This window comes from Aspergillus sclerotioniger (assembly GCF_003184525.1).
Source record: "Aspergillus sclerotioniger CBS 115572 chromosome Unknown BO94scaffold_21, whole genome shotgun sequence".
In the NCBI taxonomy this organism is placed as follows: Eukaryota; Fungi; Ascomycota; class Eurotiomycetes; order Eurotiales; family Aspergillaceae; genus Aspergillus; species Aspergillus sclerotioniger.
The window spans coordinates 176,699-195,905 of record NW_020291011.1 but is presented as its reverse complement, the minus strand read 5'-3'; the positions used below and the strand labels follow the sequence as shown (position 1 = coordinate 195,905).

The following is a 19,207-nucleotide window of genomic DNA, read 5'->3' as shown; positions in this document are numbered from 1 at the left end:
GATCGTAGGGATGCCACCGACTGGAACGACTCCTAACAATTCAGGGAAAAAAAGGGTAATTCTAGTCCGTACGTTGTGCATGAAGAATTTACTGAATCTACTGTTCAAGCCAGTAAAAATCAAACATAATACTATGACTCAAATAGGAAATTCTGGATCGGCACGATTTGTAGCTACAAACGAGCATCAGAGGTTACTCCAACAACATTGATTGTGTGAGCGTTCTAGGTTGCCTGTTATTTCTCACGAAACACTCAGATAATATATATGGGAGAATCAAATAAGGCTTGCTAAAGATACCACATGTTGACAATAATGGACAGTGTGGGGGTATGGGGAAACATAAAATATCATGGGTTGCGCTTAAAGGACAACAAAGGCTTAATTGTCATTATTGGAGTGCTACCATCGATTTCCCTACTCTGTTCTTATCTCTACCCCAAGCACCGAGGATTCTTTAAATGTGCATGATATGGATCTCTCGCTATATTGCTTCGATAATATTGGCCAGGATCTTCCATTAGTGTTCCCCCATTTGCAAGAATGAGCCAAGTACTAATCCCGCTCTCTAGCAATAAATACAATCATGAGCTTGAGGGCTCAGAATGCGCATCTCTCATAAAACTACTCAACCGGATTTTAACATTATTCTGGCTACAGAAAACCCCTCTACTGTGTAATATGATTAACTGGACCCCGCACGTGTCCCCACCAAACCCTATCTCCCCAACCCCTCATCTACCCGCCAAGCCCAACTAACTCCCTAATTCCGAGGAACACGCAAAAAACCGGACCCTGACACCCTGAACCCAGTTTTCGGGTTTCCCCTCATCCGAGGACGTGGCATTAAGCTCAACTATATGTGCTTCCCTCCTTCCGCCCTCCCAAGAGCTTAACCGTCTACCCCACCAACCACCAACCACCATTCCAAAATGTCCTACACAGGCCACTGCATTTGCAAAAACATCCAAGTCTCGCTGGCACAGCAGCCGGCGAGTTCTCTGCGTTGTCATTGGTAAGCCCACTTCCAGTCTGACTTTCACGCAGAATTACTAAAATCCGGAATATAGTCGTAACTGCGCCCGCTCAGGAGGAGGTATTACCCCTCATTTAAAAGCTATATCTATCTACGCCCTACTAACATCCACCCCAGGATCCTCATTAAATTACGTTCTTGACTCCGATGAAGTAACTCTCTCTGACCCACACTCACTTTTAAAGAGCTTCGATGATACGGATACCCTGAGCGGGAATGTTGTTTTGGTATGTCTCTTCCCTCCCCCGCGCCCAATATCCCTTATTTCCATCCCTACCGAAACATACTAACTATATACGCAGCGCCAGTTTTGCAGCCAATGCGGAAGGTAACTAACCCCCCACAACAATCTCAATGAATAATAATAATTTTTGTGCGTGTTAATTGGAACTAGTCCCTTCGCGACAAAAAGTCCCCAGTTTCCGGGTAAAACGCATCTCAAGGCTTCGTTGTTTGATGTTATTGCCAGGCCGGAGATGGAGGTGTTTACGGATAGGAGGCAGGGGTGGGTGGGAGAGGTGGAGGGGGCGAGGCAGGGTTGATTATTGTGTTGATTGTGTTGATTGTGTTGGGGCGGTATGATGTGGGTTGTAAAGAAAGAGTAGATAGGATAGGAATACTTCGAACTGGTATATATTATCTGGAAATTGGTTATTCAACTTCGTATAATGCACATTCATGCTGAATAAGGGATTGCTGGACAATCAAAGGGGGGGATAGGATTGGTTCTCTTATTCCGATCCGAGGAATTATTGGCTGGATAAGTCCGTGATATTTCCACGCCGTCGGGTAACTTTATTTCGATATGACGTAGGGAGGAGCGTGTTTGTTTTAAATAGATTGGATTGCGCTAAAGAAATTGTCATCGTCTAATTCTATTCTGGTTGTATACTCAATCTAAATCTACTGCAGCATCACAAAGACCCACCATGACACTGAGAACAATGAAAGCCCTCCGGCTGGTCGAGGTACCCTCCCCCCTTCCCTCCCCCACAACCCTACATCCACTAACACCCCCAGTACAACACCCCCTACCAACTCCACGAAATCCCCATCCCCACAATCACCCCCAACGAGCTGCTGATCAAAATCGGCGCTGCCGGATTCTGCCACACAGACTACCAAGTCTACCAAGGAGTCTACAACTCCCGCATACCGATGACGCCCTCGCACGAACCCGTAGGAACCATCATAGAAGTGGGCCATAAAGTCTCCCCCGAATGGAAACCCGGCCAACGCATCGGAATGTTAAATTTCCGACACGCGTGCAATTCCTGCAATGGATGTGAATTTGCACGTGATCCGTTGCGGCCGGATGAACCCGATGTGCGATTCTGCGAGAAGAAGGATATGGCGGGGATGACTGCTGACGGGGGGTTCGCGGAATATGCGGTTGCGGATCCGGCTACGTGTGTGCGGTTGCCGGAGGGGGTGGAGTTTGAGCAGGCGGCGCCGTTGATGTGTGCGGGGGTGAGTTTGTGTCGTGTGCCATGTGCGAGGTTGATGGGTTGCTGATGGATGGAATGTAGGCTACGGTGTGGACGGGGTTGGATCGTTTGGAACTGAAGGCTGGCTTGCCGGTGGGGGTTATTGGGATTGGGGGGTTGGGGGCTTTGGCGTTGCAGTTTGCTGCTGGGTTGGGGTATAAGACTGTTGCGATTGATAATAGGTCGGAGGGGTTGCAGTTGGCGAGGGAATTACCGGAGCATTTGAGGCCGGGGAAGGTGGTGGATTATAATAATGATCAGGCGGCGAAGGAGGTGGTTGAGTTTGCTGGGGTGGTGGGCTGGCTGGGGTGTTGGTTTGTACGGATAATGTCGAGGTGACTGAGTGGAGCTTGAAGTTGCTGCGGACGCATGCGGTTTGTGTGCCGCTGGGGGCGCCGGCGGAGGGATTCAAGTTCTCGGCTTTTGATATTCACTTTAAAGAGCTGACCATTAGAGGAGCGCTAGTCGCGAACCAGCGGCTGGCCTCGCATATGATGAAGTTGGTCGCTGAGGAGGGGGTGCGATCGCATGTGCAGACGATCAAGCTGGAAGAGGGCATGGATTTACCCATTCGGTATATGGATCCGCATCTCAGGGGGCGTTTGGTGGTGACTATGGAGGGTTGCCAGTAGGAGTTGCTATGTTTATGGACTTATCATTAGGGGGCTCATTGATAGCTGGTGATATGGTAAGGTCACAGATCTAAATCTAGTACAAAGCTTACGTGCTTGACATCATCCTCAATGTTCTTGATAGTTCCTTTAGAGGCCATTGATTGGACATTAACAAACTCCAATGGTGAGCTTACTAAAATGATTCACGGTAGTAATCAACGTCCACTACCGAAACAACATCCTTGCTCCTGCACGTATCCAAGTCCCAAACCAATCCCATAACTACCAATCCAGCTGATCCCCCAGAAGACACAAGATACCCCCATATGTCAATCCCCTAAACCAACCCCTCCTGCTCATCCACCACCATCTGCTTCGAACATTTATACCCCTCATCAGCGCCATCAACCAACCCCTTCTTCTCCAAAAGATCCAAAAGCTCCAGAACATAATCCTGACAATTATATCCCGGGAATTCGTTATGGATGACCACCTCTCGGGCTGCATCTCTGATAGCGCCGAAACTGGAGTTTTGGACGTGGCAAAGGTACACGAGTAGAAGGAGATCTGGGGATTCGCGAGCGTTGTAGTTGCTTTCGTCGAACCGGTACCTGGTGGAGGAGCCCATGGCCTGAAGGATGATTTTTTCTTTCGCAGTTGGGCCGTCGATGAATATGTTCCAGTGTTTGTAGATGCCTTCGGCGTTGTAGATGGCGACGTAGAGCTTGGAGGTTGGGGACATGGTGGGGTGTAGGTGTTTGGAGTGAGGAGGTTGGAGGTTTGGGGGGTAGGTTGGGGATGGGGAGGTAGATTGTGAGAGGGGGGGATGCAGGGAGAGGATGGTTTTGATTGTAAGGTTGGGAGGGAAACTCCTGGGCACAAGGATGGTTATGTGCATGTCACTTGTCATACAGGATGTTTCCTGTGGCGGCAAATGATATTCACTTGGCCATTTGAGTACTTCACCGGGAAGATGTATTTCTACGCTAGACGCATCAGTGAGTGACTTAAATTGATGCATCAGATATCCCAGATCAACATTGTCAGCCTGGCAGCACCAATGTGTCATTGAGTGGTTCTTGATTAAGCAGGGCGGTGAACTTTAGGCACGACATATCACATGACCCTTGCAGCCTGATCTTGTTACACTCATTACTCTCAATTAATTGACTCAAGGGAGAAACCATATTCATTACTGATTTGGAAGTCATAAATTTTGTTAGAGCATTACTACCATCAACACGCACCCTGAGTCCCTGAGCATATAGTTTCATCCTCATTTGCACCATTTAACTTTCAATATTGTTTAGATCTTATGAGGATATAAGCTTCAATGGTATATGCGTCGCTGTATTCACTGGCAATACTGGAAAGACCACCATGGCTCCTAAGTACACGTTTGTGGTTCTCAGTATATTGTGCTTATTATGTAATAGCTTCTACGATATACTTGTGTGTTATAGTCTGTCAGCTGCTCCACGTATGAGGTGAAGTATTGAATTGTATTAAAAAGATGCAAAAGGATATAATGGTGACAATGGGTTGGTCAAATTATGGAAATAAGATTAGTTCGATACCCTATCAAACAAGAAGATAAGCCATCACCGCACTCAGAACAGGGACAAGACACCATACGACAATTCTAGACGCAGCGCCACTGAATTGTGCCGCATGGACCACGAATGTAGCAGATAATTGCCCAGAAATAGTTTCACTACCTTGAAGAACTCCAGCAGTAGGGTGGTTGAATGCAAAACTGGAAGATGGAACCGCAGATGCAGAATGGGATTGGTTGGTCCAGTGGTGGAAGCCAGAAGTTTTGTTTCCTTTGATTCCAGAACCTGCGGGTAAGGAGCCATTTGGAGGTTGTCCCTGGGGTCTAGGAACGCCGGGTCTGGCGGATTTGGTGTCATCGTTTTCGGAGGGGGAGGTGGATGTTCCCTTTCCGGGCTGGGTTTCGGAATCCGCGCTGACGCCGGCATTGGGTGCGTTAGGTTCGCTAGGAAGGCTGTAGTTTCCGGATGTGATTGAATTTGCTCCCTCAGTTGGTATGGGCTCTGTGATTGTCTCGGTGATGTAGACAGTCGTTGTCATGGGGAAAGTGGCGGTGGTGAGATGTGTTGATTTTTCCTTGGTGATTGTGTAGATCATAGTTGTGTAGTAGACAGTTGTGATTATCGATACTATTGTGCTTTCCCCAGAAGGAGTCGCTTGAGCAACTAGGGCATTGGTAGCAGCATTTGGAATCGCAGTCTCCTCCACACTGACTGGGAAAATGGTGACTGGCCCCACCAATGTTTCCGTGGTAAAGTACGTGGTCTTTTCGGAACTAGCGCAACTGGCGACAGATGATTGGCAGGCTGTTGCGGGATGCACTTTAATTGTATATACCGTTGACGATGTGAGCTGCTCACGTGGGTTTCCAGTAGGCTGTCCCTTGCTTATTGTTGTTGCTGCTGCTACAGGCTTGTCTGTCTCCTTGGCAGTAACTGGACAAATAGTCGTGTATGCTGCAACCGTCTCCGTTGCGAAGTAGGTAATCATCTGGGAGGAGACACAATGTGGGTACCACTGTGGGCAAGCGCTCATAGTATGCACATGGGTAGTGAAGACAGTAGATGTCGTAAGGCTTTCGTAAGGTTGCCCATCAGCTCCCGTCGGCTGAACAATGGTGCTTGTAGTCGTGGAACTGTGATCCTCAGAGGCAACTGGACATGTGGTGGTGTATAGAGACACGATCTCTGTTGTGAGATGAGTGGTTTTAGCTGACGCAGGACAGTCTGGGACCCAGGATGGGCAGGCTGTAACAGTATGCACTTGAGTGGTGAACACAATAGACGTTGCCATTTGTGGCTCTGTAGACGTCGTCACCTGCGGCTCTGTAGCCAAGGTGGATTCCACAGTGCTTTGAGCAGCAGCTGTTTCCGTAGCTGTCGCACGGCAAATCGTTGTCTCGATAACGAGAGTCTCTGTGGTGAAAACAGTCGTTGTCTTGGTTGAGCGATTATTGGATGCTGATGCTCCGGCTGTTGTCATATTGCGCGCACGAGAAGGGCTGATCGTTGGTGTGGAAAGCTGAATTGATGAAGCTCTCGAAGGAGAGGGACTGGCGGTTGAGGACAATGCTTGACTGGAGCCTGCCTGTGGAGCAATAATAGAATTCGAAACAACCGGTAAAGAGTGTGGTGAAGGAATGACTGCAGCGACAAACGAGACGGGGGATGACAGCGGCAAAGTAGAGGCTCGGATGCTCGGAATGGGCAATGTTCTGATAACGGGGATGAACGAAGAAACCAAAGCCTTTGATGACGCCATTTGTGGCGAGGCAGTTGATACTGACAAGGACAAAAGAGCTGAAGAGGATGGAATTGTAACTCTCGACACAGTTGGAGTGGACAGGATAACAGTCGTCGATGATAAAGGAACGATTGTGGAACTTGCAACACTGGATGTAGACGTCGCACAAGGGTTTGTATCCAGGCGTTTGGCAATGTAGTTGATCTGATTATTATCCGGGTCACTGTAATCATACGGCACGTAGCTGTAATCGAGGGCTCCACTTATAGAGTAGCAGATATCGAGAAACCAGAACGTTCCGATACAGTTTGAATAGCTAGAGCAGACCTCTATACATCCCCAGATGTCATCATGTCTTGAATTCGGCAGAAATCCCGAGTAGCTCTGCACTACATCATCGCAGACCACCTGATAGTATTTGTCATCATATGTATAATATCCATCGACGCAGTCTGTGGTGGTAGGAAGGGCCGAAACCGTGCATGCCGACGCAGTAGGGGTTACCACAGTCGATGTGGATGTCGGTGAGACAAGGCTAGAGACTGAGCTTGCGCCAGCGATTGCCAAAGGTGAAGCACCGGTAGGCAGCGTAATCGTGGATGTATACGTTGTCGTATATTGCATGACCGTCGTTGCTGTTGACAATTGGGTGGAGGAGTCGGTCAAGGTGATAAGGCAAGGATTAGTAGAGAAGCGTTCGATGGCTGCAAAAGACCTCGTGCTGATTGCCGCAGTAAATGTGATGTCCTTCAGGAGGGTACACTGCATATTGGTGGCCCAATTGGCGCCGGTGCATGATGACTGGTAAATACTGCACTGTTCCTGGCAAACGTAGGGATTGCCTGCAGCTAGGGACATATATACGGTTCCTTCGAGAGACACAGTAGTACACCACTCTTGCCAGAACATTCCATTCTGTGACCAAACCGTGTTGGCGCACAATATTGGATTAGCAGTGCCAGGGGTACACGTTGTTTCAACGGTCGTCACTGGAAGAATATTGGTGATAGTGTTGGTCACTGTATCGGAGTAGGTGGACGTGACGGTAATGACTGAGGTGGCAGCCACTGTAACGGCTGGAATGGTTGCTGCCAGTCCTTGGTGGGACAAAGCTGCGAGGAATGGTAGCCATGTCTGGATCAAACTTCGGCCCATGGCGGAGATGTAAGGAATGGAAGTCCCAGGATAGGGAGAACGACTGAGGGTAAAGATCGACGAGATGCTTAATTAATATGCATTTGAGCAGGGGGTTAAAGATGCCAGCTGCGGTCTTCATGGAAACGGGGACAGTAAGGGTTTTATTCCTGCAAAATGTGGACACATCCAAGTACCCAGTTCCATCACGGCTGAACCATTGTTGGTGACTAGCAGGATTTTCTAGCGGGCATCTTCTTACCCAGGGCAATTCTAAGCGATAACAAGGACTGAGGCTGAAGACCCCACCAAACTAATGGGGTCCATTTCTTGAGCAGATGGATATCGGGTCAAAAGAGCCGACCATCGTGATTGGTTGAACCAACACCAGATTCACCTTGTGACAGGAGAATGATTAATGGATCGGGATTCATGCTTTGCTCTTCATACATTTGCTGGAAATATCCATCTTCGTTCTCCGTGATTATCCTTGGACTGGATATTATATCTAAAGTCTGTACATAGGCTTCTTGAATGTTCGGTCAAGAGAAATATCATACCGGCACCCCCACAAAACGTTTTAGGTACTTTTAGCTATTCTGTCGTAATCTAGTTCTATTAGTGAACGTTTCTTGGTCATCATTTCTGGGCTCTCTTCTAATCCTGAACGCATATGCCAGTCAAGTTGGCTGTTCACGGTCATGTGACTTAGTCATTTATGCCGCCTAGTTACGGAATGAGCTTGGTTAAGTTATGCTGGGTTGCATTAGTTTGTTTCACCCTGATGAACCGTTGGGTTCATACTTAACAAGATACCTGAGGCAGCATGCATGGTGCTTTCATAAAGTACTAAAAGGCTAGTGCTACATACACGACCCTGTAAGCTAACGATGAAACCCCGCAAACTATCACCGTGTTCTTTGGTAAAATATATATAGTACTGCGTTCCGACGCAGAGCAAGCCATGTAAAAACTTCATAGTAGTATTCAAAAGTTGCAAAAAAGAAAAAAAACAAAGGAAGAACCCCACCCAGCAAGCCCCATACCACACAGTCTTCCGACCCATCACCCCAACTTCCCTCCCATCTGCCGACTCCAGAGCTTACGGTCAAACCGTTGCTCTAGTAGCGCCTGCGCATCACCCGCATACATGAAGACCTTCCCACCGACCTCCTTGGGCTCCTTGTCATCTTTAAAGTAAATCCAACAGTCCGCAACTTCATAGGCATTCGTCTCATAGTAAGCCAACTTCTGAGCCTCTTCTTCGGATCGCACGAGGTACGCAGACCCCGTCACCACCTGCCCTTGTTTCCCATTGATCAGGGCGGGATAATCACCCCATTTGGCAATGGCGTATCCGAATACCTTCGCTTCGCGAAGTTGTGGCTCCTCCGACAGATCGAGGATCCTTTTCACTTGTGCTGGGGCGGTTAGGCTGCCGTAGAAGAAGTAATATACTGGAAAATCAGGCGGAAAGTCGACTAACTCGTCATGTTGCGCAAGGTAGTCCGGTGGCGCGGACTCGAGCATAGTGTAGAAGGGGAATGGTGGTTCCTCTTAGCTGGGAAGAGGCCCGGAAAGGGATGGTCTGCTTCTGAGGTCTCTGGTTTTGGGGGCATTTCGCTATCCATGAGGTCGTTTGATGTGTTGAACTGTTGATCATGAACTGAAAGAAACCGGGCAAGTAACCAAGGCGGTGAAGGGCTGCAGGCAGTATGCTGTGGAACCAAAAATACATTCTGCCGCGCGTGTTATTGGCTACTTTGTAGCAGTGAATGCTTAAAGTTACAGTGAGCGGTATGGTTCCAAACATCGCCATCCTAAATGCTAATACCACTTTTCTGTCACCATGCCTTCGACAAACGAGGCCATTGCACCTTACCGCAGTGCCATTTCATCATTTGTGTAAAGCTAGTACAAAGTCTTGCACTCGAAATTGGCCGCGCCATTAATATCCCCCGACCCCACATACTGAGCCATCTTCGGGTACGCGCAGATCGGCCGTTGCTTGTCGATGGTAGAGGCGCTAATGTCCACGCTACTGTTAAAATGGGACCCGATGATGTACTCGGGCGCGACACCATTCTCCACCCAGTCAATCAAAGCAAGAAGGATATCGTGTTTCGGGTCTTGATAGCCCGGGACGCTGTGGAGGGATGCGCTGAGCGAGCTGGCTTGCGTGGGCCCGGCAATGTACCACGGCGCGTTCATCGTCGAGGGTGTGTTGTAACAGTGCCTAGAAGGTCAGTATATACAATAGCTGGGGTATTGGGTACTCACTCCATGCCAGGAATCAGAAACAGGCGATAGAAATCATCGACGTCGATACCTTGAGGGGCCATCGTGGCGGCCAAGTGATCGCGGTAATACAGGCCGATACCGGGGGGCACCGTGGCATCCGAGTGGCCGTGGTAGTGAATGAGCTTGGCTCCATGTCGGTAGAACTGGGCCAGATCATAGTTGTCGGCCGAGGAGTCGCCGGGGTTGGTCTGATCGGCATACTCCACCAAGCTGAAGTCAAGATCCTCCGCGGTGAAATTGGCCATACCGAGCATTTGACGGGGGTACCAAAGCTGCGTCTCCACGTTGCCGGCACTGCCATTGCCAAAAGAGCCGCCTTCACTCCACATCACCTCGCTGCCATACAGAGAATGGGCGTAGACAAACGTCTGGTTCGTCTCTACCCAGTCGTTGTAGATGTGGTGCAGGGTCTCCAGCTGGGGCCCCGTCAAGCAGCTGGTGTTTTTGGTCTCGGTGCACAGCAGGGGGAGGTAGTCAAAATTGCAACCTAGCGGGTCCGAAATGATGTTGTCGACCAGCCCGTCTTGAGGATCGCACTGGCGGATTGCTTCTTCCCCGATGACGGCGAATATCTCCATCGGGATTGTATGTGGGGAACCCTCGGGTGCTTGGAAGGTTGTTTGCTTGAGGTTGAACAGTTGTTGATGGGTGGTCCACCATGCAGGACAGGCTGCGATAACACCGTCATAATCCAATGGAAACTTTTGCGTCTCCTTCATGGCCTGACGACCACCAGTCGAGCAGCCAGCAAAGTAGTTGTACTTGGGCTTTTGGCCGTAGAAGCTCTCGACCAGAAACTTGCCCAACACACTGGTCAAGTGGTTGGCACGCCAGGCCCAATCACTGATCGACTCGGGGTTTTTCCACCAGACACCGGCCATGTCCGAGCCAGTATGGCCAGTATCGGTGGCCACAGCAGCGAAGCCATAGCGCAACCCAACGGCCTAGGGAGATATTAGTCGCGCATTCAGGAAAACCCGATCCGGGCTAATACTTACCATATCAACCCAATTGATATCTTCACCTTCCTGGGCAGCGTGACTGTTCAAGTCAATCAGCATTTGGATCTCGTTCTCTTGAATCTAGGGCACCTACAAGAAACGCTGGTTCCAGGTGTCGGGGAAGAAGACACCGAAACTGAAGTGGGTGTTGACATCGGTTGTGGCGTTGACCTGGATAGCACAGGCAGCGGGCAACTCTGTCGGATTGACGGCCGATGTAATGTTAGGATTCACAAAGGTTGAATTCTCCGCATAGTGATGAGCGTACACCACGCGTGCATTGGTTCCATTGGCATCGAAGAAGGACTGGAAGGTCTGAATAGAGCAGTTACTCGCGGCCGATAGGGCGGGGGTCACGGCGAGCCCTAGAGCTGCCAGTGAGAGCATACGTGGCGCCATGGAAGGTGTTGAGCTGACCAGGTTACAGCGAGTTGGATGATAGGAGTCAATTCGCTGGCCCAAGAACCTTATATACTGAATTCCTGTGCCGTTCCACGTACGCTGATACATAATTGTCTCCTCCGCCGATCCCGAAGTGTGGGGAATGCGGGGGCGATCTGCAGCCAACAACAAAGTTGCAGGACTCGAGAGGCCTTTGCACCCGCTAACTGGCGGAGACTTGCCCTCTTTTGGCCCAAGCATCTCGATGCTGCGGGGCTGGGTAGGATATAAGGTAAGGCACGGCCTGGCAGGCAGAGACATATACTATCCACCCGGGAAAGACCCACGACGGCTATTGCAGGATGGCACCATTTGCGCGGGGCATGGGCGCCATGGCGTCACTACTCATGGTTTTGGCCAGGGCAAAAGCTTCATCCGCTTCCACTACCCTTTTGTTTCAAAATGATGGAAACTGGACGGCTCATGCGGAGCGACCAAGCGGGCTGTTAGTGCATTCTCCTGCCCGTCGCAATCAAGCAGGAGCCATATGTGCCGAATATGGTGAGCAATTGTTGGATTGTGCCGATGTCGGCGCCTTCCGCCAGTCCTTGCAGTACCAGCAGTACCTGGGCACATTCTCCAACGACACACTGCTCTGGACTGCCTGCACCGCGCCTGTCGCTCTTACCGGCCATCCGCTGAGTGAAAATGCCTCGAGCAGCGACGAGTGGCCATTTGTTTGCACCAACTCGGCCCCGCTAGTCGACCGGGTGGACACGGATTACTCTTCCTTCCCTCGGGTCAATGCCACGGCAGGCAACATCACATTCGAGGGGCTGCGCGACCATCTCACCTTTCGCTTTGCTGGCCTACCTTTTGCTCAGCCACCGCTGGGTGCGCGGCGCTTCCAGTATGCCGAAGCATGGGATGCAACCAATGTCAGTTATGTCAATGCAACTCAATATAGCCCAGCTTGTTTGCAGTTTGGGTACTTTGAGGGGAACAGTTACGGACTGAACCCATGGGGGAATGATGAGGACTGTCTCTACCTGAATGTTTATACCCCCTTCCTTCCGGGTGCCGATGTGTCGGACGACCAACTGAAGCCCGTTCTCTTCTGGATCCATGGTGGTGGCTTCTCCCAGGGCACCGGCTCCGATCTGACCTTTGACGGGGGGAGTCTGTCATCGCGATCAGACGTGGTTATTGTCACATCCAACTACCGGTTGAATATTTTCGGCTATTTGTCGCTCGATGATGGAATCATACCCGGCAATTACTGGATGTCCGACAACATCGCTGCCCTGCAGTGGGTGCAGCAGTATATCCGGGGGTTTGGAGGCAATCCGAACAACGTCACAATCTTTGGGCAGTCGGCTGGCGGAACCGACTGCATTGAGCTTGTTGCTTCCCCGCAGGCTGCCGGACTGTTCCAGAGGGTCATCCAGCAGTCCGCGGGCAACGGTCGTTTCAGCACTCAGAAGGCGATCTCTGAGCTGGCGCAGCCGTATATCAGCCCGCACTGCAACGGAACCGGAGTTTCTCGGCTGGTATGCCTGCAGGAGTTGCCCGCATCGGTTCTGCTGAACGACAGTGCCGATATCTTCTTCACGCCCGTCATCGACCCAATGTATTTGCCTGATGCTCCCATGGCACTCATCGCTCAGGGTAGTTCCTACATCAACTCAGTCCCAATGATGACCACAATGATGCCAGAGGAAACGCAGTCCCTCACGACGACGATGCTCGCGCCCAATATGACTGACTTCCAGGCCGCACTATATTTGCTCGTCCCTGGGGGTTGGATCAACCAGAACCAGGCAGACCACATCATTCCCTCGGGGCTTTGGTTGATCAGCAATGAGAGCTTCCACAACGGCTCGGTCTCATATCCGAGCGTGTACAACGCCAGTATCAAGATTTCGACGGAAAACAATCAGGAGTGTCCGAACGGTGCTTATGCCATGGTGGGAGCTTCCACGGTCGCCTTTCCCAGCATCCACGTAGCCTACCACCAACGAGGGTATGCACTATCCTACTATGATTTCTACGACCTATGCACCTTCCCCGTTGGTAAACCAGACACCCCATATTATCGGTGTCACTCGAGCGACCTGTACGAGGTATTCGGGACCTACTACATCTTTGATCAGCCAATCCGCGTCCAGGAGGACATTTTCTACACCAACGCAGTGCAGGACATGTGGGGTTCTTTTGCGCGTACTGGCAATCCCAACGTGCCGACGGACTACTTGGCTGCGCGCGGATACGAGTCGACGATCGCCTTCTTTGCCGATTGGCATTGGCCCGAATTCACAGCCTCGGATATGGTCCTAGCGAATCTACAATACCCAGAACCGGGGTATACAAATGTGCCTGATCTGGCGCATTGCCGATATTTAGCCAAGGTTCAATACTAGCTCCTATAGCCTATACTGAGGATGCGGGGAAAACCAGCTAGGGCACCGAACCCCAACACAACATTTTCATTCTTTCAACAAGTCAATCACAGAATCCGCTCGCATCTCCTATAAAACGAACTAAATGTAACATCAAACCCCATCTTCCTGCAACCTGTCCACTAATCTAAATACCCTCCCCTCCACCTCCCCCACCGCCCTTCCCATCCTCTCCGCATCCGCATCCCCATCCCCCTCCACCAACCCCCCAGGCAAAACCATCACCATCGTCGTCGACCCATCCACCTCCTCCACAAACCCACAATCCAGCGGCACATGTACCGCCGCATAAATACTCTCTTGGATCATGGCGGCCGCGAGGATCGGATTCCCGAATATGAAGCGATGGATCTGACGTCCACCCTGCTCTGGTGATAGAAAGTGATGTACCCACGACCCGTGATTAAATTCTGCAAATCGTACAAACCCGCTCGTGGTGTTTGTATCGTCGATAACTTGCGCGATAGCTTCAGCGCTGGATTGCGTCCGTAAGATGCCTGGTTGGAGTGGTGGGGCGAGAGTGCGGAATCGCTGGAGGACGGTTTCGTAGGGGAGGGGGATGTGGATTGTTAGGCAGTGGATGGTGAGGGGGGTAAGGGTTGTGTTTTGGGGAAGGGACATAATGGCTTCAGTATTGGATTGTGTTTGGGAGGAGGGCGAGAGGGAGTAAGAGAGGATGGGAGGGGAAGTGGGAAAGTGATAGAAAGTTGGTTGGTTGGATACAAGGCTTACTCCACGTGATTTCTGGGCGTGCATTAGAAGCTTATGGTACAAACTAAGGGATCCTGGTTCGGAAAAGGGGATATCCAGGTCTATTCAAGATATCATACCTGGGTTAGAATCAGGTCTGTCTCCACTTTTATACTAGACATCGTGTTGATTGGCATGGAACTATTAACGTTCCTATTGTACCTGTTGGATATATTTAGGATTCTGTTCAATTGGATGGATTGATATTGATGGACTACATGGTATTATGAAAGGATGTGTCTATATAATATAGAAATATCAACCCGTACATATTTTGCCTTGTTTCTATATTATCAGCTGTTTTAGTAGGTAAGCGCTGGATGGAACCTGTGATAATGGAATGTCCGGTGTCCAGTCATCACCAGGCTTGGCAGTGACTAATCAACAATTCCTCACCACCTACCTTCCAATCTCGAGGCTCCTGTAGCCGCCTACACTCCCTTCAAGTTCTCTTGCATAGCAAGACATATCAACTAGATTCTATAGAGAATGGAACCAATCGTTGACGTAGATTACCTCCCATCCCCTGTGGTCCAGCCTGTAGTTACTTGCTAACATTGACATGCCGGTCTCCAGCCGACCAGTAGAGACCCAGACAGGGTCTTTCCTTTGGACGGTATTGACCTTAAGTCCATGAGGGATGAGTCTCTTGTCACCCTTCTCCATTCAGCTCCAGTTCTTCACCAGCTCGGTGAGACGACTGTGGTGCGACTCTCGAAGGATTTAGTGATGAAAGGCGGCGGAAACGTGCTACCTTCGGAGGCAGCGGTCATGAAACTGATTGAATCAGAAACGCGTGTCCGGGCGCCTCGGGTCCATCGCTCCTTCCAAGTTCCTGATTCGACCAAATACTTCGGTACCATGGGATACATCGTCATGGATTATATACGCGGTCAACCGCTCGATCACTGCTGGGGGAGTCTTGACGAAGAACCCCGACACGATGTTGCCAGCCAGGTCGCTAACATGATCCTGGGTATGCAGTCTGTCAAAGTCACGCAACCAGGGCCGATATGTGGCGGGCCGTGCTGTGGTCGGTTCTTTACTGACTACGGTGCTGGCCCTTCCCAGAACAAATCTGAGATGGAAATCTGGTTTAATCATAAACTGGCTATCTGTAAAAAGTTCAATCAGGCATCGCCGGAGATTCCTGCCTTTCGATTCACGGACTTCGTTATTACTCATTAGGGTATCAGTTCCCGGAATCTCATTCTTGATCCCAATGGACATGTTTGGCTGATTGACTGGGCGGATGCGGGGGCATATCCGCCTGCATTTGAGAGTGCAGCTCTGGATTCTCAACAGAGCTTCCCCGATTTCAATGCCATGGTGTTATCTCCTATCCCGTCCTACCCCGTGGAACTCGGCCAATTGCGCTCTATCGAATATGGACTTCAGACGGCGGCTTTTGCGTAGCTTAACGAGTGCATTTCTGTCCCTTTCTCTCACCCGCTTTGCACTACAGCATACCAGCCTCATCGCTAGCCTAGCCGTAATATGACCCCTGATCGAGGGGATGTGCTGTCTTCTCTGGCCATAACTTCCGTATCCCATCTTTCGCAGCATCAACTTGCGAGCTGTCCGTGAAGACCCCAAGCTCATATAGCAGATTGATCTGATCTGTAACCCAGTATCTGCATCCGACGCCATTCGAATCAAACTCGTAGTTGTGACGTCCGTGGTCTGTAAGATGCTCGATAATCTTTGTAACTGTCAACCCCGGGACGACATCAAGACGGAACTCGGTTTCGGCATCGTGTGAGAGAAGTCGATCCAGTTCGGATATGATGACAAATGCCTTGGAGCCACCTGGGATTTCTGTGCTAGTGATGCTGTGACTTGGTTGGCAGTCGAGTTGGATGGAAGTCGAAGGGGAGGTCTCGAGGTAGAAACACCAGTGGTTGGTGCCGCCTTCTTGGGTATGGCCCACTGCGCGAGCGGAGGTTATGGGGGTGGCTAGGATGTGGGCCTGGCGGGTGGCGGGGATGAAGTGAATCGGGTGGAAGGTGGTCATGGTTTTTCGATCGGTGGGCTTCCTGGTGGGGTGAATAGAAAAAGCCAGGAAATTATTTAATGGGATAGGATCGACATGAACAATGGGGTGAAGGAATAACAAAGGACATCCAATTCGAGTCCACGTGGAGGACTGCAAGTAAAATCAGGTGGAAGAGCATCAGGGCGGGGAAAAGTCGGAGACGGAGGGCGGGTAATTACAGCCGAGGCCCCGGGGCGGGCATCGAATCCAGGCATGTCATTGGTCCAAGTTTACTCAGATCCAGTGAACCCAATCATGACTTACTGTATGGGACTCAGCAGCTTGATTGGTCGGATGGAAGAATTAGTTCATTAGCCAGCCATAAGCTGGAAGCATAGGTACAGGTAAAACAACTTATCAATTCACAAGACAGACAAAACAAACTCCTCGAACAATGCCATGACAAGGAAAGATAATTATAGCCATGGATGCGTCACCCGCCTAGTTTCTGGCGGAGGACCTTGTCTGTTCGTTCGGTAACCCGAACAAATTTGCCCTGTTTCTTCAAGGGATGTGTCACCATCCCCACGACATTTTTGTCTTTGTCAGTGATGATCCGATGGGGTACCGGATTAGATTGAGGACCACATGGTCCCGGTACACAGCCACGACGGTTTTGATTCGCATAGTCGAAATACGTGGTCGGATACGCCCAGAAAACTGGACGTTGCCCATCACCGGAAGCGACCTCTTCTAGAGGCTCCAGCCCTGCTCTCTCTGTTGGAAAAAGGTTCTCAGCATCAAAATGAGCATGGGGACGACGACCAGTGGTTTTATTGTGAGATGGGGCTGGAGCCTTGTCGATTATGTCCAGCGCCACGTAGCGAGGCATTTCTGCTCGGCCGACATGTCCGTCATCACTATTGATTGCAGTCCGTCGTAACTCATACACCTACAGACCAATGTCATCAATGCCTCTATTAAATGGCTGGGTGGTCTTTGCCTTTCTGAGGCTTTGGTGGGACTCACGTGAAAGTCGACTTCCTCGTACTAGGGTTTGCTCTGATGGCAACCCATGTTGAAGCGGGTGTCACGATGTACTAGCTTAGAGAATGGTCGGGATCGACCTGGTATGATTTAGAGATAGTTTTTTTATCAGGCAAAGGTCCCCAAAGGACGTCTTATATTTGCTCACCTCGCACCTCCCGGTCCTGCTACTTGAATTGTTATCGCCATGTCCAGCATCTATTGAATCAACCGTACAGACGGGACCCTACTCCATTACGCGCTGTGTCCCCGTCAATTGTGACGAGGAAAGCAAGTTTTGGGGGTTGATGTGAATTGGAGCTCGGCACGGGCCGCACCACCTGGCTTGATGATTTAACGGGTGTCCCCTCCATTCCCTTCCCTTATTCCCTTCCCTCATTCCCTCAATCCTTCATTACCTTCCCTCACTTCACCCACTTTCTGGCAGATATTTGACAGATACAATTCACAATTAGGTCTTGTCCGTCTAGATTCTCACCTCCATTTGCTTCTTCCTCCCAGCCATCGTGCAACATGACTCTACGTCTCAGCATCGATGAAACTGACCCCGCCTTGAAAAAGTCGGTCAGTCGCTACTCAGACTGGAAGGCCTTCCTCGTGCTGCGTCGCTGTCTGGAGCCCGACGGTGATCTGTCTATCGAGCAGGCTACAGTTCTAATCCACGAGATGATGCCAACAGCGGCTGAGGGCCGCAGGGTGGCACCGGGACTATTTGGTGCCCTGTGTCTGGATGTGGCCGATAAAGTGTCGTATTCACACCCAGCGCAGAGTCGCCTTGTCGAACTCCTCGATTACCTACAAGCATCCGACAGGATGAACGAGAGGCAATTTTGCGACTTCGGCGATTGCAAGGTGAATAAATTATCCCAGATGATCACACATGTTACCTGATGTATATCTAGGGCTATTCAATCTATTACAGCATGGAGGATCTGAAAATGGAGATTAGGGAGCGATACTCAAATAGGCTCTTCCTTTCCATGAATACTCCTTGGGGTGAATCCAGACTAATATGACTCAATCAGACCACTTCGAGCCCGGTACTCCCGAAGAGCAAGAGTATGTGAATATCAGCGCCTTCATCGCGCGCCTTACGGCCGCGGGTCTGGTGGATGCAATGTCATGGGCTGTCTGGACGATGAAAGAGAATCTAGAAGATGTAGTCACCGGAAATCGCTACAGCGGTTGTGTGTCTGCTGCGGCGATGTGGATCCTGTGTGCCGGTCAGTGGCTATTCATACAGATAGTCCAGGCTCCAGAAGAGGATGATGAGTCTCCCCGACCGTGAAGGACTGGCTCCCAATTTACAGGCCGTATATTTGGAATGGAGAGATGGAACTTCTGGCAGAAGTCGTTCGAGGCCGCAGCGGAACGCGATACTGCCAGTGCTGAGTGTAAGATGTTGGCGACCAAGGCGAAGGACTTTATGCCTGCGATTGCCAAAGCCATGATTTGGTAGATCTCAGATTGTGCCTGGCTTATCTAAGAAGTTGGCCACGCTTTCTGACTGTCGCGGGGGAGGGGGGGTGGCTGATGGTTCTATCCCACGCAGAGCAGCGCCTCGTGGCACACAGCAGCTCCCCGTGATATTCAATGTGGCTTCTTGCATATGTATCTATCTATATTTAGCACCGAGAACTACTCATGCTGTTATTTGCCATGTTTCTTTCATTTATCGTACATCAAGGTGGACATCGTTCCAATATGAACTGATGGATTCAGTAC

The 19,207-nt window shown here is 50.3% G+C and overlaps 11 protein-coding genes across 11 annotated transcripts; 5 read left to right on the top strand and 6 right to left on the bottom strand.

Annotated features, from left to right (window-relative positions):
• Positions 1 to 902: 902 nt before the first annotated feature.
• On the top strand, positions 903 to 1,578 carry BO94DRAFT_520745 (GFA family protein; the record flags this gene model as incomplete). Its single annotated transcript, XM_025610125.1, has 5 exons — positions 903 to 1,015; positions 1,071 to 1,096; positions 1,154 to 1,263; positions 1,339 to 1,364; positions 1,431 to 1,578. The coding sequence occupies exons 1-5, from the start codon at positions 933 to 935 to the stop codon at positions 1,576 to 1,578; spliced, it is 393 nt and encodes a 130-aa protein (XP_025465403.1). The 5' UTR covers positions 903 to 932.
• Positions 1,579 to 1,980: 402 nt separating this feature from the next.
• On the top strand, positions 1,981 to 3,155 carry BO94DRAFT_558217 (alcohol dehydrogenase GroES-like domain-containing protein; the record flags this gene model as incomplete). The annotated part of the gene is made up of 5 exons (XM_025613992.1): positions 1,981 to 2,004; positions 2,057 to 2,506; positions 2,566 to 2,817; positions 2,859 to 3,131; positions 3,153 to 3,155. The coding sequence occupies 5 exons, from the start codon at positions 1,981 to 1,983 to the stop codon at positions 3,153 to 3,155; spliced, it is 1,002 nt and encodes a 333-aa protein (XP_025465402.1).
• Positions 3,156 to 3,474: 319 nt separating this feature from the next.
• On the bottom strand, positions 3,475 to 3,879 carry BO94DRAFT_470732 (uncharacterized protein; the record flags this gene model as incomplete). The annotated part of the gene is made up of 1 exon (XM_025608350.1): positions 3,475 to 3,879. One exon carries the CDS (start codon positions 3,877 to 3,879, stop codon positions 3,475 to 3,477), a length of 405 nt encoding a protein of 134 aa, XP_025465401.1.
• A 4,754-nt stretch (positions 3,880 to 8,633) lies between these two features.
• Positions 8,634 to 9,134, bottom strand: BO94DRAFT_625935 (gamma-glutamylcyclotransferase family protein; the record flags this gene model as incomplete). The annotated part of the gene is made up of 2 exons (XM_025617318.1): positions 9,055 to 9,134; positions 8,634 to 8,989 (listed from the first exon to the last, which is right to left on the bottom strand). The coding sequence occupies exons 1-2, from the start codon at positions 9,059 to 9,061 to the stop codon at positions 8,634 to 8,636; spliced, it is 363 nt and encodes a 120-aa protein (XP_025465400.1). The 5' UTR covers positions 9,062 to 9,134.
• Positions 9,135 to 9,390: 256 nt separating this feature from the next.
• BO94DRAFT_602124 (tannase and feruloyl esterase) lies at positions 9,391 to 11,269 on the bottom strand (the record flags this gene model as incomplete). Its single annotated transcript, XM_025616408.1, has 4 exons — positions 9,391 to 9,804; positions 9,849 to 10,813; positions 10,868 to 10,910; positions 10,965 to 11,269. 4 exons carry the CDS (start codon positions 11,267 to 11,269, stop codon positions 9,480 to 9,482), a joined length of 1,638 nt encoding a protein of 545 aa, XP_025465399.1. The 3' UTR covers positions 9,391 to 9,479.
• A 365-nt stretch (positions 11,270 to 11,634) lies between these two features.
• Positions 11,635 to 13,671, top strand: BO94DRAFT_470403 (carboxylesterase; the record flags this gene model as incomplete). The annotated part of the gene is made up of 1 exon (XM_025608333.1): positions 11,635 to 13,671. One exon carries the CDS (start codon positions 11,635 to 11,637, stop codon positions 13,669 to 13,671), a length of 2,037 nt encoding a protein of 678 aa, XP_025465398.1.
• A 132-nt stretch (positions 13,672 to 13,803) lies between these two features.
• On the bottom strand, positions 13,804 to 14,385 carry BO94DRAFT_567403 (uncharacterized protein; the record flags this gene model as incomplete). Its single annotated transcript, XM_025614630.1, has 1 exon — positions 13,804 to 14,385. The coding sequence occupies exon 1, from the start codon at positions 14,329 to 14,331 to the stop codon at positions 13,804 to 13,806; it is 528 nt and encodes a 175-aa protein (XP_025465397.1). The 5' UTR covers positions 14,332 to 14,385.
• A 564-nt stretch (positions 14,386 to 14,949) lies between these two features.
• Positions 14,950 to 15,876, top strand: BO94DRAFT_558211 (uncharacterized protein; the record flags this gene model as incomplete). Its single annotated transcript, XM_025613991.1, has 3 exons — positions 14,950 to 15,000; positions 15,037 to 15,584; positions 15,657 to 15,876. 3 exons carry the CDS (start codon positions 14,950 to 14,952, stop codon positions 15,874 to 15,876), a joined length of 819 nt encoding a protein of 272 aa, XP_025465396.1.
• On the bottom strand, positions 15,525 to 16,605 carry BO94DRAFT_537003 (uncharacterized protein). The gene has a single exon (XM_025612170.1). It carries the CDS (start codon positions 16,472 to 16,474, stop codon positions 15,947 to 15,949), a length of 528 nt encoding a protein of 175 aa, XP_025465395.1. The 5' UTR covers positions 16,475 to 16,605; the 3' UTR covers positions 15,525 to 15,946.
• Positions 16,606 to 16,928: 323 nt separating this feature from the next.
• On the bottom strand, positions 16,929 to 17,384 carry BO94DRAFT_470580 (uncharacterized protein; the record flags this gene model as incomplete). Its single annotated transcript, XM_025608343.1, has 1 exon — positions 16,929 to 17,384. A coding segment is annotated over one exon (456 nt), but the record flags the coding sequence as incomplete, so codon positions are not given.
• A 611-nt stretch (positions 17,385 to 17,995) lies between these two features.
• Positions 17,996 to 19,141, top strand: BO94DRAFT_602115 (DUF3632 domain-containing protein; the record flags this gene model as incomplete). Its single annotated transcript, XM_025616407.1, has 3 exons — positions 17,996 to 18,334; positions 18,385 to 18,478; positions 18,508 to 19,141. The coding sequence occupies 3 exons, from the start codon at positions 17,996 to 17,998 to the stop codon at positions 18,768 to 18,770; spliced, it is 696 nt and encodes a 231-aa protein (XP_025465393.1). The 3' UTR covers positions 18,771 to 19,141.
• Positions 19,142 to 19,207: the final 66 nt, after the last annotated feature.

Bases quoted from the DNA above. Each gene is read 5' to 3' on its own strand.
- BO94DRAFT_537003 (XM_025612170.1), bottom strand. From the start codon at position 16,474: ATGACCACCTTCCACCCGATTCACTTCATCCCCGCCACCCGCCAGGCC.